The sequence below is a fragment of the Lipophrys pholis genome (genome assembly GCF_963383615.2).
Source record: "Lipophrys pholis genome assembly, chromosome: 17".
Taxonomy (NCBI): domain Eukaryota; kingdom Metazoa; phylum Chordata; class Actinopteri; order Blenniiformes; family Blenniidae; genus Lipophrys; species Lipophrys pholis.
Window position 1 is genome coordinate 21,314,646 of NC_137643.1, and position 19,971 is coordinate 21,334,616.

General features: G+C 44.5%; 1 protein-coding gene across 1 annotated transcript in view; it reads right to left on the reverse strand.

Moving 5' to 3' along the window:
• The window catches only part of fam135b (family with sequence similarity 135 member B), a 60,861-nt gene that overhangs the window by 6,355 nt on the left and 34,535 nt on the right, over positions 1-19,971 (reverse strand). Inside the window, exons 5-16 of the mRNA XM_080484521.1 lie at positions 19,306-19,376; positions 17,289-17,462; positions 16,533-16,659; positions 11,194-11,353; positions 9,375-9,424; positions 7,986-8,141; positions 6,368-6,441; positions 6,101-6,255; positions 4,127-5,990; positions 1,961-2,127; positions 302-393; positions 119-216 (exon numbers count right to left, since the gene is read on the reverse strand). Coding sequence (XP_080340647.1) covers positions 119-216; positions 302-393; positions 1,961-2,127; positions 4,127-5,990; positions 6,101-6,255; positions 6,368-6,441; positions 7,986-8,141; positions 9,375-9,424; positions 11,194-11,353; positions 16,533-16,659; positions 17,289-17,462; positions 19,306-19,376 — 3,188 coding nt within the window. The remainder of the gene's footprint in view (positions 1-118; positions 217-301; positions 394-1,960; positions 2,128-4,126; positions 5,991-6,100; positions 6,256-6,367; positions 6,442-7,985; positions 8,142-9,374; positions 9,425-11,193; positions 11,354-16,532; positions 16,660-17,288; positions 17,463-19,305; positions 19,377-19,971) is intronic.

Below are 19,971 nucleotides of genomic sequence, written 5' to 3' on the forward strand. Positions count from 1 at the left end.
CTCATGAAACTCTGGTTCCTGAAAGTTAAGCCTCGCTGTGCTGAAAGGAGTGCACAGTCTCTGCTGCCACCTGCTGACTGCAGTAAGCTCTACCCCGTCACTCCAGAGGAGGACCGACCTTATCCTGCCTATGGTGAGGTTGTAGAGCTGGATGTGCTGGATGATCTCGTCCAGCAGGCGGTCTGTCATCGTGTCGAAGTCTGCGAATGTGTCGGCCTGCAAGGAGAGGAAGGATGTGAGTCATTGCCGCTCTGTGAATCGCCTGAAAAGGGATTCGAACACTCACTGCCTCCAAATGTACCTGGTTCCTCTCAGACATGAGGAAGTCCAGCCTGGATCCTGGCAGCCCCAGCTCGATGAAGGTCTTCACCAGCCGGAGGTCTGCGCTGTTCCCTGGAGAGGGAATCATAACGGCACTTTCTGATCAAGTCTGTTTGCAGTAGTAGTTTTCAGCCTGTAGATGAAACCCCCTCAGACCCTCTAGTAGAATCCCATTTCACTTCAGGAGTCACATAAACCTTCGTTTGATCTCAATTGAGTAAAATCAGTCAAATGAGAGCAAAGCAACCTGGAAGAAAAGACAAATTTAACGTTTTCTCTCGGTTTTATTGCAATCGCATACTGTATAAGGAATTTCAGAAAATCCCTTATATGGTTCCACAGAAAATCTTCACCTCTGAGCCTGGCTCTGCAGATTTCCTCCTATATAACGGGAGCTTTCTCTTTCCGCCGTTGCTTATGCCTGCTCGAGTGGGACTGTTGGTTTTCACTCTGTCAAAGTATTTTGAAATGACTGGGTTGTATTTTGGCGCCGTAGAAATAACGTTTCGTTGAATGGAATACGGGAAACCTGAAGATTTCTCGAAGAAAAAATGCAATCTGAAATCCTCTCACAGTTTGTCTTCAGACCCGCGCCGTCATTGTGGGGGAGAGCACGTTTCGATACCTGTTAGGTAGCTCGCGTTCGCCGCCGCATCACTAATCTCTGGGATACGAGCGACGTCGCAACCAAAAGCTCAGTTCTGGGTCTCCGTGTTCAGTCATGACAGCGGTTTAGTCTAATTGAAAAATTGCAGTTAATGTCACACTTACTGTTGCACTTTGCGGTGGTATTTCGCGGGGCAGATTGAAGTCTCTAGTGGGCATATTCTAACCAGCCGGCTGAAACTCCAATGTCCAATGTCTTGAACTCCATGAGTTCAAGACACTCTGCAGGTTTTACACACACACGTCAGAGATGCGAATCTTTTTAAGCCACCACGTCAAACGTCATAGGAGGAAATCCTGCACACGGATATTGAGGACCCGTTTACACGTTTTCAATTCAAAATGCCAAAAACGGCGGTTGGAACCACTGAAAGCACAACTTGTCAAAAATTCTCCAACTCCATCTCTGTGCAAACGGGGGGGGAAACAACTTTTTTCCGTCCCCGTGTTGATGGCGGAAATGCAACGCGGCCGGACTAAACAGTTTTATAGTTGACAGTCACCGCAACAACGATCCAACTTCGTTATCTGTCCATGTGAATGTCCGTGTTGTTTGTTTATAGCAAATATTGTTGTTGGTGCCCATGTGCAAATAACAAACAACAGCACAGACTAGGTGCCCAAAATTAAAGCGACGTTGTTTTCAGCGTTCCTGCCACATCATGCCGAACTTTTCTCAGACAGAAATGCTAAAACAATGTGTTTTCACTTGAAACGAGTGAGCGGGGACTTGGCCTCTATCGGCTGAGGATGAAAAGCTCGTCAATGCAGCCTTGGTTCAGCGATGCGCTTCAGATTTCCTACCAGCTCTAAGAAAAGAATTCAGTTTCAGGCGCTTGAGGCTTTTTTTTTTTTCCTTCCCCTCTGTTGAATGTCAAAAGATAGATCCACTTTTGTTTCATCTACAGCCCAGTGCTGACGTACAGAATCACATTATTAGCTGGTACACTGTCGCGTAGGAAGGAGGCCTCACCATCCAGGCCATGGACGCACACCACGAGGTGGATTCCGTCATCAAACTCCTCGTCGTCCTCCTCGGGGGGAAAGTACGGCAGATCTGAGGCCAGCAGAGGAAGGTCGCTGTACAAACTTGCTGGGAAGCTCAGCTCTTTGAACAACTCCTCTTTGGCCTTGTAGAAGCTGGAGAAAGTGGAAAAGACATTCGAAAAGGAGGATGAGATCTGAAGCTACGTGAAACCTTTGTCAAACAGCAAAAAACACATATCAAGTTGACTCGCTCGCCAGTTGTCTTGTCAGGTCCTAATGGGAAACTTGTATTTCCCGCAATTGATTTGCAAAAAGTTCACACTGCCCACTTCTGAGCTTCTGAACAAAAGTCTCAGCCTCGCAAGTGAGCGCCTCAGAACTTCCACTGCCCTGTCATCCCGCCAGGTTACAGACTGGAGCCGTGCCAGAGTCGAAACAAATCCGATTGCTGTACTCCCGGCTAATCGTGATGGATTTGTCTGCACGCTCTTTGATGTGATTTAACGCGCTCGGGAGACGTTTCACCTCATCGTGACTTCCTCGCTTCAAATTTGCCCCGTGCCTCGTTTTGTTCCGCCGCGCTTTTTCTGAGCGGAAGTTGCTCGCTCGCGAGCCAGATGTCAACAGCTTGTCTCCCAGTACCCACAAAACCTTGCGCTTTGGCCTTGTTTTCCTCGCACTTGGTGTGTCGGGCTTGTAATCTCACTTCTGCAAACTTTTTCTTTTTGGATGAGGGCCCCAAGTTAGTTTTTCCTTTTACAAACAAGATTTACCGACGGCACGGTGAGGAAAAAGCATTATCCTCACCAGCCTGAACGGAAATAACACATCCAAACATGCTTGCGCTTCCAAGTCCAACTGAAGATCTTGTTTTGTAGTTTGATTATTAAGGGAAACATTTTGACATTAATCAAAAATGACGTTTGACTAATATAACTGGGATTTTGTGGCAATTCTGAAATCTTGCAAAGCTTCACTCAGGACCTGATAATGAAGTCGCAGCTGGAGGTGTAGGCTACGGAAGAGTATTATCCCCCCCCTAAAACACTACTTATATGTTTGTCCAGTGTTTTGTCAGTGCATCCAATGACGTTTTTTTCATGACACTTTTGTCTGGCGATGTTCCTCAAGCTTGAGGAAATTCCTTTTTCTGTTTCCCAACTTGAACTAAACACAAACCGAAACAAGATTTTTAATATATATATACAGTATATATTATATACAATATAATACATGTTATCAAAAATGTATGTGAATGGTTGATAACATCTTCTCAAGTATTTAGTTTCTTTTCTAAATCATGTTATCCCATAATTACAGGCCGAGTAAAAACGAGTCGGGCAACAACCTTGATTGAGATCCTGCCTGCAGGTTTTTAACGAAGTCAATCTTCTCTAAATAGCGGGTATCAACAAGCAACTTTTGCCCTTGAATAAAGTTTGGAAATGCCTTGATTGCAGTCAATTGTTGGTAAACTTCATCAATCAAACCCGTGTGCCTCTGCCTCTCTCATACCGAAGGTGTATTGCTCAGTCACTCGTCGCCTTAAAGTATTTTCAATCTTGAATCTTGACCTTTTGTCTCAATCTCCGCCTGGAATCTTCCAATTCAGTTTTGCCTTCACTCACCTGCCACTGTTGACATGATGGTTCTGCGCTGCGCATCTTAAAGTACACCTGTTCGTTCTTCCAACCCCGAGAAAATCCTCAAATTCCTTCGACCATCTGTCTTTGTCATCTGTTCAGGCTCTCGACAATACCCATCATTTTTTAATCAATGTGAAAGCATTAAGCAAAATGGATGAGGCAGAACTCGTAGCACATTGATGCTCTTTTGTTATTTTGACGATGTCTTTGAGCTCCCCCTAGTGGCCAAAGACAACTGAATAAATCTTTCTTCTTCGAAAACTTTGTTGGTGGGTAACTGGCTCATACCATATGTATATAACGCATCCAATTTCTGTTTTATTGACATAACTTGAGATGTATAACTACCAAAAGGTTTCTGGCTTTTCGTAAGTACCAGTGTCTGTTCATGTAGAAAATGAAATATGAAATGAAATGAAAACATTTAGTTGGAGAGAATAAATTGATTATTTCGTCCCCTGCCAATAATGTCTTTGCAAAAAAAACAAAAAAAAAACAGCACTCACTTCAGCATTCGTTCGTTGGTCTCGTCATCCATGTTGAGCGGACTGAGCGATGAAGAGGAGATGATGCCGAAGGAGCCCAGCGGCTGGTTGGTGATGGGTGAGGTCGTCTGGCGAGTGGACATTCCACTAATAGATGGGGAGTCCCTCAGAACGGATGAAAACGGCAGACAGGTTGGGGCACAGGATACCGACATGTTCACCACCTCCACCATCTTCTTATTCACGAACGCCAGCCCCGAGTTGGGGATCTTCGAGGGCTTGGATTGACAGTCCAGCGGCTCCTTGTCGCCGGTGGATATGCCATTGAGGTCGAACGTCGGCGCTATGTCCCCGACGGTCAAGCCCGCGAGGTCGCTCGGCCTCGGTTTGGCTGCGTTGCCGTGCGACGGTTTGGGATGCGTCTCGGAACCGTTCAGACGCTCCTCGACGGCAAACAGTTCGCTCTGATGGAAACTTTGGCGCTCATCCACGGGGCTAACACACTCCTGATCTGCAGCGCTCTCATGCACACATGGTTTGTTTTCACAGCTGCAGGGTGATAATTCCGATTCAACGAGATGCACATCCTCCACTGAGGCGCTTCTTCCACTGGTGTGTGTTTGATGCTTGGTATTCTCCCCCAGGCAGCCGATAACGCCACTCTGCTTCACATTAGGGCTCTCAGGCTCTCGTAGAAGCAACACTTCAGACACGCCACTTAACACCGACTTGATTCTGTGCGTCTCTGACAGGTGCTGCGAAGGGTTTGACTTTTCAGAACTAAGACCCCCCTTTAGAATACAGCCCAGATTAGAAGCTGAACTCATTTCTGGCGGCGGTGGTTCCGATTTCTCCGAACCCAGACTGCTGTTCAAAGACGAACAGTTTATCCGACACGAATCCTGATCTGGCGCTAAGCTCTTCCTGTCCGTCTCCAGCGCGTGGTCGTCCTCAGTGTCCTCGGGGCTGCTTATCTGCGGCGCCGACACCGACTTGGTGAGTTTGCTGAGCCGCCTCTGCTGCTGGTCGTCCTCATAGGGCAGAGAGCTGATGGAGGTGAGAGAGGCCTGTATGCCTCCGCTGGGAATGCTGCCGTTGCTCTCCATCTGCAGGCCTTCCAGAGAGCTCCGGTGGACCGGGCGCTGGCACACTATTTGCCGCGGGATTTCCCGTTCGCTGGAGAAGTCCAGCGGGGGCCGACCTCGTAACGCGACCTCCACGGGCCACGCCACCGAGCTGGGCTCGCTCTCAATACCTGAGTCAGAGATAACGGAGGAGGAGCGCTTCATGATCTTGCAGCCGACCAGGCCACCGCGGTGAGCTGCCTCTTTTCGGAGATCACTGCCAAACGGAGGTGAGACTGGATGCGCGAAGGCAGTGGGCAGGCTGAGGTGAGGGACGTCCTCACTTTCATCGTCCATGGAGTGGTTTAGGGGCATCGCAATGTCGGACTCCTCATCATTGTTCTCACTCGGTGTTGCGTCACTGTTGCTTGGGGCATTGCAAAGTTGGACAGTCGTTCCAGTTAAATGATGAGCAGGAGACTCACGGTTGCTGTTTGCAGGGTTAACGAGGGGATTGTGGTTTGAGGACGTACCGTGGGCCGACACTCCTACTTCGACTACTTCTGCAGGCTCCTTTAGGTTTTCCAACTCTGCCAAGGGGAGTTCGACGCTGTCCTTTACAGGAATGGTGTTCTGGGTGCTCTTTCTTTTGGTCTGACTTTGGTTGGCCATTATTGACACATATGTGGGCAGGTCCATGCAATCATCGCTGTCCAAAGAATCCTCTGGTATTGCTGGTGTACTGCTTTGAAGAATTCTATTAGCAGGAGTGGCTGTGAGATCTGAGGCGGTTCGTTCATCCGGCACATGCGAGACCCATTCTGAAAAGACAAAGACAACTCCACTTGTGGATCAAAACCTTAGTCTTAAGACAATCATTCATGTCCTGTGAATAGCGAAAAGTGTTTTTACATACATATTTTTGTCTTACCTGTTTGAGGAGATTCAACATATCTGTCCTCAAAAATGATGGGCAGGCTGTTCCAGTCTCCGTCGATGTCCAGGCACTCAACGGGTAAAGGAGGCATCTTGGTCAGGTAGTCGGAGCTTCGCACTTCTGCAGCTATCTGGCCATGTCTGTTGATTCTGGAAACGGTGATAATATTCCGCCCAATGAGTTTCCAAGCTGTGGTCCTGCACACCCTTTGCGGACGTGCTAAACATCAAGAATGACCTTTTAACAAGGTCTTGCACTTACAGTTCCTCTTGGAACGTCAGCGATATCTCTTTGGGGTGTTCCGTGAAGAAGTATGCCTCCGAGAACCTCCTGACCTGGTGATTCCAGAAAGGCAAGAAGGAAGAAATGTAGATACGATAAATCCTCAGTCTCATCTTAAAGGCCTAAAGTGAATCAGAGGATGGAAATACACTCAAATATTCAAGAAATTTGATTTTTCAAGTCCGTGCAACAAACCAGAGCCGGCATTTAATTTTATTTGAGCCCCAATTAGAAATGCATCATCGTTGAAAGTCAGCCACCGCGACGGCCGATTCACCAAGAACAGTGTTTCTGGTGTGTTTCCACCTCACAATAATTACAGAATAAATGTTAATTGAAATCCAAACTCAGCAGGCAAGGTGGCATGACAGTGTCCCCTCGGGGGAATCTAATACCAAAGCAAACATGTTCATTATTTTCAGACAACTGAGACGAAACAGAGCAGGGTAATAAGGCCTTGGGAGCGACTCCACTGTGAAGCTCGTATTCATATTAAACAGCTCAGTGATTAGATAGAAATTGCAGTCGGAATCATATTACCCTGCTCAGCTGGGTTTAACCCGCCAAGGTCTTGTATGGCGTCTCATCATTTCTATAATTCCCCCTTTTTTTTCCACAATCACCGCTCATGTAGGTAGAATTGATTTATTTTATTTATTCACGAGACACTCGAGTACAGTAGATTTCTTTTAGTTTTTAACATTTTACATCAGTATGTGTTCGGAAATCTGATATTTTACTATTTTTTTATGAATTTATGCATTGATACATATTAAGTTTAGGAAATTGTGAATGTCATGCTAAATCATTGAACGGTTGAATATTCGACAAGCAAAAGTGAACTTTGCTTTTGTTACAGTACTTTGTCCACCTCTAAGGCGCCGTTAGAGCCCGGTATGTAACAACGACCCAAAATGTTATCAAATATAACGTAATAGAACCCAGAATGTAATAACTGGTCAATAATGTAAGGAGATAGTTTCCCCTGATAGTGTAATCATTTCATTACCTCATAAAGTGAAACAAAGATTTATGGTTTGCACTTGCACTGCTTCAATTTGAATAACACTGAAAGAACGAAAACATTTTGTTTATACGTATATCTTTATACAGTTTATGCCACGTATGTATGATTGCTGTTGCCCAGGTTATTTATAGTCTTCTCTTTTCTATGATCGTCGGTACAAAATAATGTAGAACAATTAAACATACCAAGGTGACATTTAATTTCTCGCCAAATCCTTTTACGTTACAGACGTTTTCTTTCTTCACTTGAAAACGTGCTAACGGGGCCAAACACGACACGCTCCTGCTTACAACATGGGGATTTTCTTCCTCCTCAAGAAATGAAAGACATTTCCTTCGATATCTGTGAAACCTCAAGAGAAATTGGTCCCAACATGCCCCGAGGAAGCGCTTCCAGATCCGACATGTCAATGGTTATGAAATCCCTTTGATTGTTCGGGGATATTTTTGCCTGTCGGCGTGGGCGCTGAGAATCACAATCTCTATATTTGCGCGTGGCGGGAAGATACGAAGAGCGAGAGAACCGGGGGGGGGGGGGGGGGGGGGGGGGGTGGCGAGGGGAGCCTCTCACCCTGAGCGTGTGGTGCTCCTGGGCCAGGTAGGACAGGATGTGGGGGTTGAGCATGGCGGCCTCCAGGAAGCGGCTCCACAGCGCCGCCAGCTGGGAGCAGAGCTGGCTCACGTCCCTGCTGATCTGCTCTCCCACCTTCTCGTGGCCTTCCTGCAGCTGAGGAGGAGAGAACACCAGAGCAGACATCAACGCGAGCGCAGTGGCTTTGGGAGACGCGCCAGGATGTGTTGCTGCCCCGGCTATTTTAGGACTTTTATTTACACATGAAAGATGCCGGGTGGGAGGAGTGCGTGGCGCTTACGTTTTGGATTGTGTGGATTAATAACGTACGGATTACTAACGCTAAAACCACCACCATCATATAAATCATCTGACAGAGTCCAGTTTGAGCGGAAACATTCCACAACGCCCCGTTTACGCGACAAAGCTTTAATAGAATAGAATGCCTTTTATTGCCACTTTATTATACAGGTACAGTGAGATTAAAAACAACTCCAGTGACAGTGCAGCAGTTAAAAAGAGCAGAATATAGTGCGAGAAGGAGGGTGGGGGGTGTAGGGGGTAAGGTGCACGGTCCAGACCTGTGAACAGTACACAGTGTATTTTCAGGAAATAAATAAAAAACTATAAAAATGATATTGCACATTATGGGGTAATCTGTAAAGTCAGTGCATACGAGAGTTCACAGTGGTTATGGCTTTGGGGAAAAAACTGTTTTTGAATCTGTTTGTTTTTGATCTCATGACCCCGTAGCGCCTTCCCGAGAGCAGCAGGTCAAACAGGTCAGAGCCAGGGTGGGAGCTGTCCTTGATGATGTTCGTAGCTCTGCTGAGGCAGCGGGAGGTGTAAATGTAAATTAAAAACACAAGAAAAGTTTCACGTTTTACAAATTTTTGAAAAGTGTCCATTTATACGGAAATGGCAGAAAGTGCTTCAGCTAATTTAATCATTTTTTAAAAATTCTAAATTATTCTGAAGCAGCTTTCTTATTTTTAATTTTTTTCACAATGTAGTTTTTGTCATTTTAGCAATTTTAATATATGTTTAATGTTGATTTCGCATCTTGGCCATTTTACCCACAGCTGACCTAGTAAAGCTTTTATTATCTTTGTTTATATTTTAGAAATTATTTTAATAGTCCTTTAAAATAATAATCTGCTCTTCCAAAATATTTAAATTAGATTCAAAAATATTACGTATTTATATACATTTTTGTAAAACCTTCAGGGAGCCACTACTTCAGCCAAAGCTGAATAATTAAAATAAAAAGTATATATTTGCGAATGCCCCCTAACATTGTGGCTGCTCACTGAATTAACCTCCTTTTTCATTCCCTGGTTATTGAAATAAAGCCGTAGATCAGTAGGAAGTGTTTGGAAAACATTTTACCTGCAAATCTGTTGTCAACTGGTTCAGTGTCTCCTCAACAGGAAGCGCCTCTGTGGAGAGAAAACCTGTGTTATTACAGAGATGACAAGTTTAGAACAATGTGAAGTTTGATTTTACACATCTTCACATGCTGGTTCAGTCATGAAACTTAAAAGCCAAACATGAAGTGGTGCGCAAGGACGTTCTGCAGGTTTCGTCCCGTTAAAAGTTCAGTCTGTCGTTCCACCATGGCCTGTGCTGGCTCAGAATTGTTGGGTTTGTCTCTACACAATGAAATGACATGTTATTAAAGGCGTTTTGTAAATAAAACTGCAATCACGTTGTTCTCACAGGGTGAGCTGCTGTTTCAGCAGTGGACTGGTTTTTGTGTGTGTTTTTTTTCCCAACCTTTTGCATCTAGTTTATTCGCGGTTTGCTGCAGATGTAGCAATAACCTACCCAAGCCTAGTATCGCCTTTGCAAAAATTGCTCCTCATGAATACTGGATACAAAGTTGTTATATTCACCTCCATCTCAGCTCAAGTTTTTTCTAATGCCTACGCCCCGTCTACAAATACGCTGAAAGGCCGCAGACTCGCTGTTTGATCTCTACTTTGCAAAAGCTTCTGGTTGAAGGCAAATTCCTCCGCACACGATTTCACAAACATACAAATGCAGGAGCTTTAAAGATAAAAGCAGCTCTCGGACACAAGTCTTGCACCCCCCGACTGAAGGACCCTTCTCACTTCTGGTCCTGGCAACTGAAAGTCCAAAATACTGTATGTTGCAAGTTGGTATGAGTACTAACCTTTAGCTACTTGCAGATACTGAGCACTGATACGAGTACTTATTTAATGCCATTAAGCTTAATGCGTTTCTGCAAACCACCTCCACACAGCCTCTGTGTTGTTTATTCGCTTTTCACAATTAGATTGACCACTGATTTATCTCACAATTCCAAAAATGCAAAATGACTTCTGACAGCAGCAGCAGGCAGAGTAGAAAAAGCAGTTTTAATATTGTTATATTTTGTTTAATATGAAGAGAATAGGAGGCTCGTCACGAGTACTAACAGTAAGTATTCCATATCAAATGTTTCACTTAGGTGTTTGAGAATAAAGAAAAAGATCTGCTCCTACTGATTGCTGTCTAGGTTGTTTTCTTTTAACAATATTTGCACTTAAAAAAGGCCTTTTGAAGTGTTTTAGGATGGTTTTTTTTGACATATGCTAATGTAATTTTTTACAACTTCACAGCAGGCGAAGCGTCTGAACTCTGTGGTCGGGACCCGCTGTGATCAAGCAACTTGCACTTTTCTTACTTGGGTACACTTTGTTCATGGCAATCAGCTTTACTGCAGAATTCTACAAGTGGTTTTTGGTGGCAGGAGCTGAGATGGCCCCATTTTCACAATGTTTTCCCGTGGAAACGCAAAACTTTCATTGTGTATTAGGTGTGTGTTTACAACGACAATGGGGCTTGCAGCCACTGAAAACTTTCTACAAAACCACTTCCAAGGTGGAACTTTTTGAAAACGGTCTGATTCCATCTCTCTGGAAATGGGGAAAACGCAACTTTTCTGAGACGCTGCTACTGCGCATTTACACTCAGGCCATAGATGGACAATAACAACAACGGCGGCCTCCGTCGTGTCGTGACTCCTCGTCCACATTCTACACCAACTGCTGCCCTGGCATGCTGACAACGTCATTTTCAGTGTTTCTGCCATTACCGTGTGAACAGACGGCGAATTCAAAACGCAAAACTTTCCTGAAACGAAGTGTTTTTCACTTGGAACGTTGTTCGAGGGGGGCGAAGGACCTCGGATTCCTTGCCTCACCTGATTCCAGTGCAGTCTGCTGGAGCTGCGGGATCTCCTTCGTCAGCGCCGCGTAGTAGGCATGCAGGCCGCCGTGCGCCACCAGCAGGAGGCGACAGAGGCGGCGGTGCCACGTGTGAGCCCGCTGCAGGCAGTTCTCACTGGGAACATAAAAGCTTCCCTGCGGAGACGGGGGAGGAAATGTCAGCAGTCCCCTCTTTCTAATGTGTGCACACATACTTGAACTTTTACGGCAGCGGTTGTACAGGCTTGTCGCACTGACCTACATGGCAACAATACCCCCCCCCCCCCCCCCCCCCCCATGATAATTACTTGAAGGATCAAATGTATTTCTGCAGACAAATAGGCTCTAAACGCAGCTTGGCCCGAGCTGTAAAAAGCACATCAATACGTTTACGTGCCACCGGAGGATAAAGGCCATCGCTCTTATGACCTCTGAAAGTTGATCCAGGATTCGGTGCATCAATTAGCGTTCCAGAGGCGCGTCAAACATGTGGTCTGTAACCAGAAACAGCTCCACAGAGGCTCCGATCTGGACGACCGTCAATAGTTTAACAATGCTAGGTAAACTTAATTAGTTTTTTTTCTCGGAAAGTCACCGCTGCTCCTAATTTGTGAACCCGGGGATCAGCAGAGAACCAGAGAGCCAGAGTCTCAATGTGGGAAATGTTTGGTTGATCTTACCAGAGATTCTAAATCATAAATCATCCATAATAATAAAAAAATGTGTTACAAGAAGTCTGTGTGAATCTGTTAGAGTAATTTTATATATAGTTGCCATATCCGTGCTTAATTATATTCATGTTCAAGTTCAGTTTTATTCCTTGTGTTCTTTCTTAGCAGCGCCGCTGAGGCGCGCGCTGCACACTAATCATATGTTCTGAGCAGGTCAACCTGACCGAGGCTGATAAGCAGGATGAGCGTTATCCACACAGCTGCCTTCTCGACGTCCCATGCGCGGGGGATGTCCTTTGATTGTACTCATAGTTGATAAAACTGTTAAAACTCACAGAATGTTTGTTTCTATGATGTGTATCCTGTAAACCCTCCCCTTTGTTAAATGGAATAAAAACGCAGGAGAAATGGCCTGGGAGCAGAGTGGATAGGAGGTATACTTGGGCACACTCATAGCCATTTCTCCTCGAGTAATCAAAAGCTCATTCTTGTTGTCTTCTTCTTTCTTGCAGATTTAATAAATGTCCGTAGCCTAAACCTGACAGAATCAGAGGTGTGAAAAACACATTTTAGTTCAGGGGCCACATAGAGTTGAATTCTATCTCGATTTATTTCATCTCACACTCTCAGCCGCAAGAAACTTCACTATATATTATCTGTTGTCTTTATCGCTGCACTATTTGACCTCGATTCCTATTTTCGTTTATTCTCCAAACTCTATGCCAACAGTCCCGACTAACGTACTTCGTTTACATGTGGAAGCATGGAAATGACAAGCAAAGACCTTGACTCTTGAGCCTTGGCCAAAGAAAAAACCTTTAAGTTTAAATTTAAAGGTTATTATGTCACTATGTTCACAAAAACTGAACAATTACAAAATGAAAATGAAAAAAAATCTCAACATAAAACCAATTTTAATGAAACCGTCTATACAGAGTGAAATATCCTCAAAACGTCTATATCTGTCTATTTTATCATGTGGACTCTGTGTCTCAAAAATGTTAATGGTCCAGCCCGTTCAAGATAAAAAGTGGACTGTATGTGGCCTCTGAACTAAAAATGTGTTTGTGTTGTCTTACATCTGTCTGGATCCTGTGAGGACATCAGCTTCCATTAGGTTTGTTGCAGAGGATTAAACGTGCAAAGCTTCACTAGATCAGGACCACTGTCCTTTGTGATTCTCATACAAAACGTCCCGGCACTGCATCAGGAATAGGATCTGTCCTAAACGTCGAAACGTCTCATCCAATCTCGCTTGTCATTATGAGACGACCCTCACTGGTACCCCAATGAGGCCTCATCGCCCAGAAACATGTCAAACAGGAGCTTCAGGGTTCTTAAAGAACAAAGTGTCTCGCAGGATGATTACAACCACACGTACACAAAATAGTGAAATCATCATACATTTGGCCTTTTTAAGGAATAATTTGTAAAACATGTCAAATAAATCACCTTTTGTGAGTGTTTTAAATCATACTGTGTCACCTAGTAGCAATACTTTCTGTAACAAAGACAGAAATAATAATTAATACTGATAAATCTGTCATGTTATATATCCTGCCCAAAACAATGCATGAACTCTATCTACAGAAAAATTCTATTGACATTGATGGTTGTGTGTAATTTTAAAAATGCATTAAAATCTATTTGCGGTACGAAAACAATTCCTGGTTTCACCTCTTTAACTTTTCAGGTGCAACGTTTTATCAAATTAAACTAAGAAATGTGCAGAAAAAGGTGTATTTTCAATAGAGAGACTGCAAGTTGCGGCACGAGTCCAGCAGATGGCGCCCTAACAATGGAGTAAAACTATTAGCCGGGCCGAAGCGGTGCAATGTGCTGGCATGCCTTCGACCTCTGAACAGCCAGGTTTAAATCATCCCAGGTCTTCTGCTTTATCTCCGTCATTGCACAACAAAGACCCGGAGGACCGGCGAACGAAGCCGTCCTCCGGTCCCCTGACCTCAAACAGCCACCGCTCGGCGGAGTTCCTCCCATGGCTGGGATGCCTGTGCAGCGCCACGGCGGCTCGAGGGCCCTGGAAGGCATGCGATGTGTATCTGAGGACGTACTGTAATTTGCCGGCCCTATCATCATACCTGAGCGCGCTCTGTAATTGCAGCAGCGCGCTTATACCCAAACCAGGAAGGAACATCTGTATGTTTACTTTCATAACTCTGCTGTGCTTCATAGAAAAGCTCCGGCCCCAGAAAAATAGCTATTTTCTGTATGAAGTAGTCATTACCCCTAAAGCCATAGTTTCCCTCTTTACTGTGCAGGACACATGATGCCAGAATTTCAACTTTTCGACTGTAAATGTTTTCAAGTCTTTTCTTTGAATTTGTGTATAAATTCTACCACAATATCCTCTCAGGCCCCGTTTACACGGCAGCTTTTTGAAATCGGCTCCCAAGGTGGAACTTGGGTGAAAATGCTTCATCTTCAGGGAAGGGTTGGGTGGGGGGGGGGCACGCTTTTTGAAAATGCCTCGACTCTGAACTTTTTTGAAACGCATGTGCTCTATGGTCTTGTAAATTGTGCAAGTAAATGGACAATAACAATGGCGGCATCCAACCCGGCATGAATCCCGATTCTGTGTAGACGGACATCATTTTCAAAATGTTGTCACGGAAGCGTGAAACTTATCTGAAACAGATACGCAAAACAAACCTGAAACATCACGCCTGAACGACCTTTCCCTCCTCCTATTTGTAGCTTATAGAATAGAAATATGCATGTCTGCTGGTGTATAATGAAAAAAACTGCTCTTGGTTTTACGTTAAGCAGACGGAGTGTTGACCCAAATGCAGCCGCAAGATAGAAAAGAAAGGAGAATGAAAAAGCTGCTTTAAATAAATAGGAGGCGGCCTTGTGTGTGCAGATTTCACCTGCAGCTATGAGGTACGTGGCGCTTGTGAGCAGAACTCATTACTGTGATCAAACGAACCCCCCCCTCTCACCAACCCCACCACCACCACCACCCTCACCCCCCCCACCTGGCTAAACGCAGAGCTTATTAAAGCGCCCAGTCAGGGGTGGGAGTATAAAAAAAAAAAAAGAGAGGGAGAGAGAGAACCAAGGGGAGGAAGGGTGGGGGGCAAGTTCATTAGGATTTACAGGCTGTGCCGTCCACGCGGATCTACCAGATGCATGCTGGAGAAACGTGTTGCTTCACTAATGCAAAACTTTAAAGTGCCCGATGTGGGAAATCAATGAAAAAGGTTGTTTGTTTTTTTTTTTGGGGGGGGGGGTTGTTTACATTTAATAATTGGATATTCCCTTCAAAAACACAACCAAAAGAACACAAACAAAAAAGGGTTTGGGCAGAAGCAATGCTTTTAAAATGGACGATGCCTTTTCACTTGAAATGTTGTTCAAACAGAACCTGGCTTATCTAATGTTACCCAAGTTCATTATATCGCTTCTAATGCTGAACACACTTCCTGGAGGTCATTCTATGAAAATTAAAGGAATCATATTCTCCAGCTTTTCAACTCTTCCTCATGGTCTCGTTGGTCCAGAAATCTTGTATTCAAAGCTTCTAGCTCTTCCTTGCTTTTCCTCCATTTGAATTTTGGATTATAGGAGCTGCATTCAGAATCTGCTGTGTCTGTGTGAGCTGGACTGGCTCCGCCCACACATGCCCATCTTGGGAAGAGGAGGAAGTACTTCCTCTCGTGGTGCCATGTGCCAGAGCAGAGCTGCCTAATTGTGGGAGGAGTCAAAGTGAGGGCTTAACTTGACTGGGATTGGCTAAACCCCCGATGACACTATATAGGGTTTGATTTCTGATTGGCTGGTTGGAGCAACACACTTTTTAAAAACTGAAATAAGCCAGGGAGAGAGAGGACAGACTGTCTTCACTTCTGGGGCGTCAGTCCAGGTATGGGGACGATTATTACTGTCGGAAAACCACTAGAAAGTCAAATATTCATCACATGACCACTTTAAAATAATCTCCCTCTGACAATATCAATGGTTCACAAAAAATGTAAGTCAATGGAATTAATTACGAATTTAAAAAATACTGACTCTGTTTTCTGTCGCAAAAGCACTTCACTACACAACCTGACAAAAACACCAAAACCTCCAGAAATAATGAAAACAGTAGTTTTCTTTCTATTAATACTGCACTGAGTCAGTCTGATTGTATGTCTGGGTGATTAAAGGTGTAATAAATAAAAGCATGTCGTCGTGATTAGAAACTGTGGGCAGTAATTGTACTCTTTGTGTGGTTGTGGCTGAGGTGTGGAGACCACACCATCATCTCCAGATGCTCAGCCTGGAGTCTGCATGCACGGACAGGTGGCTCCATCAGATATCCTGCTAATCACAGTGCTGCTCTTTGAGCCTGCGCAGCTCCAACAAAGACCCCCCGAAACAAATGAGCCACGCAGAGAGACCCACACACGTGTAGAAACCCTAATTCAGATCAGAACGCTCGGAATCCTGCTGCTCCTGGATGACCTGCCAAGACAAACCCCCGGCCAAATCCACGAGCGTCTGTCCCGAAAGCGTGGCGTTCACGTCACGGCTTGGCACTCGGTAGGAGCGGGCCGGGGGGGGGGGGGGGGATCGTTTTCAGCTCCGCGCAGACAAAATGAGCCCCGACTTCTCTTTGACTTCCCATTTGAACACACCTGAACTGCTAAAGGTCGACATACCTCAGAGATGACAGGCTTGCAGTAGCCGGCCCCGAACATGAGGTTCTCTACAGACATGGCGGACGGGTCGCCGGCGCTCTCTGGCGAGCCCTTCCCGAGCCAGGCGCCCTTTCCCGTACGTGCAAAGCTGGAGAGACAACAGCGGGGGGGAGACAAACCATGAGTGTGTGTGTGTGTGTGTGTGTGTGTGTGTGTGTGTGTGTGTGTGTGTGTGTGTGTGTGTGTGTGTGTGTGTGTGTGTGTGTGTGTGTGTGTGTGTGTGTACTGTTCTAATCAATCAAGTGCTACAGCAATCTATGTAATGCATGCGGAGGATCGACTTCATGATGCTGAGAGCTTATGGCGAGTGTTTGGGAGACTGAACAGAGGTTTAAGAGCGACCCAACTCCACCGTCTGTGCAAACGAATGTCCGTTTACTCGCCATTGTTAATCTTAATAGTGTATTGTTCTCTGCGCGCATATGTGTGTGTGTGTGTGTGTGTGTGTGTGTGTGGTTTAATTACCAAAACAACCAACAGCACCGACTGGTGGCCTGGCCCGCTAACTACAACGTTTTCAGTGTTTCTGCCATTTCAAGGTAAACAGTTGTTGTTTTCAAAAACGTTTCTAGAAGGAAAACACTCGAAACGATGGGATTTCACTTGAAACGTTGTGTTATTGTTTTGTATCCAATAGCGCCAGTCGTTGCCTTTTGAAAAACCTCGTTTGAGACAAACACATCCAGTGCGTTGTGCAGGAACTCCTCTCGACCGTACCTGATTAGCGGCTGATGTAAGGCAACCAGTGAGGCGTGTATGGAGACGGAGATGACGGACAGGTGGAAATAGTCGAACATAACGGGGACATGGTGGTGGAGGCCTCTCCGCGGGTGGAAATGGAGGCTGAGGGTTCGACTGCTGATCAACGGGACGGTTACGATGTCTGCCAACCTAGGAAAAGGGAGAAAAAGAGTCAAAGACCTCCAGGCTTAGGACACGTCCATCACCTTGTGAGTACTCTGGAGTTACACCGGTCCATTGGCAGTTTGACTCTCAAGCCTTGAGGGGAGTCAAACCCAAATACTTTTCAACTTGTTTCACTGAAACACTGGCAGGGAACGAGCAGTGGGTCCCATTAGGGAGTCCACAACCTGCCAGGGCCGTCTGAGGATGTTTTAAGTTCTTCATATCGAGGATATAGACCAAGTGTGAGCCGTCCCTATGGGAAGGTCCATTTGGGGGAAATTCCCAACATGATTTCGTTGTTGCAGTGAGTGTCCAATTAAAGAAGTTCCCTCAAATTGTCATTGAAATAAATAATGTCAGCACTCTGTGGGGGTCCCATTTGTAGCTTGGACAGTTGTCTACCCTACAAAAGACCAAAGATGCATGGATATCAAAGTGGAGCTATTATCATTACAAATATAACATGGCCTGCATCAGTAAAGTTGCTCCGACTTCAGGACAAAGTTGGTGGTTTCATGGTTGAAAGTCGCCCGGAATAGCAATCCAACTTAATCTGTCTATATAAAAGTTAGTGTACTTATCATTGTTAATGTCTATAGCGTATTGTTCTGTCCTCTGTTCTGTTTATTTGTGCTCTTCAAAGCTGGAAACTGACTTACAAATACCAGTTTAAAACATTCATGCTATTATGGATTGTGGTGTATATTCTCTATTGGTATCTCATCCTAGAGAATTTGTCCTAAGCTTTTTTTCCTGTTAAATTCTAGTTTTGATTGTGTAAGATATACATACAAGTTAATTCTTTTATGAAACAATAATGAAGGAAAAGACGTTTTTGCACTATACTCAGGAATATATATATATATATATATATATATATATATAAGTATATTTGCCCACTGTAATTTAAAAGACAGTCATCCATTTGTGGTATCTGCCAACACAGCAATGTTTCTACCACCAACTGTTACAAAAGCAGAACGGAATGCTTGGTAAGCAGAGGGAATTAAACTACATTCACTTTAAAAAATGTGGTGTAAATGCACAAAGCCTAATGTCGTTATCAGTGCAGATGCAAAACTACTGAGAGAGCACATTAATTGTAAGCATGCGAGTTAATTGATTTTACTGCACACAATAAAAAAGTGACCCTGGAGAGGCTTTAACTTGACAACAAAAGGAGCAGCTTTATCATAAGGGAGTAAATAAATATCACTGACGAATGCTTTTGCCTCTTGCCAGACTCTTAAAAAACAAACAAACAAAAAAAAAAAAATGTCAGCGCATGCAGACTGGGGCTTGCTAATAATGCAGCAGCATGATTTTAAGGGCATCCAGGGTGGAGGAAAGTGTTTCAGATTATCACAAACAAGGAGCTGAGCTATGAGGAGGCGGGGGGGTCCAGGATCCAGGTTCGGTGCCGTGTCAACAAAATACTAGAATCACCCAGGTATGGCAAAAAAAAAAAAACTTAACACCGATTCCTTCCGTCGCTGGGCCGTGCAGCGGCAGCCATCCGGTGCCGTGTTTTACCCGAGCAAACAGACGTGTGACTGAGACACAACAGTTGGGATCAGGTGCTTAAAGCGGTGGCTGCCAGCCAGAAGACATAATGGCCTTTATTCATGCCTAGTTTGCGTTCTTGCTGCTCCGTAAAAGCTGCACAAGGGGGAAGGCACACGCACACACACACACACACACACACACACACACACACACACACACACACACACACACACACACACACACACACACACACACACACACACACACACACACACACACACACACACACACACACACACACACACGCGCTCGGGAAACCTACTGTTGCTCGTTGTCGGTGAAGTGAAGGTCCAGCTTCAGCTGAAAGTCCACCTCACTCAAGGCTTCCTCCACCTGCAGGAGAGAAGCCGGATGGGGTTGTTAAGTACGCCGCATTGAAAGAAGTTAGACAAACAATGGATTTATCTGTGAGCTTTATAAGGAAACAAATGAAGGCAGTATGAGCACTTAGGGAAGTATTGACAGCTATTCTGTTATCTGTTAGAAGTGGACTGTGAGAGATATGGATTTGGAGCGACAGCAAATATCTATTGATGTATATTATAAATTTCACAAATAAAAAAACAGAGGAAGTATACTTTTCATGTATCATCTTCAGTATACATCTCATGTTAGTTTTTCCTTTTCTTTTTTTTTCTTTATAAAGTTGGTTTCCTATTAGACCGCGTACCACCAACTGACCTCAAACTATACACAAAGAAACACTTTTAAAATACATGTTTATTGAAGGTGAACCATTTAAAAATAGGTGAAAGTGTAACAGATGATGATATTGGGTTTGTTTCACGTTTGCCTCAAAAACCATGAAGGTAACCAACAGTAATAAACTATATTGAAAAAACTTATTTTAGTAAAAAAATTATAATAACAGTAATTTGCATTTTATTGTTGACTGATTTCAAGAATCTTTAATCCTAACAAAGATTAG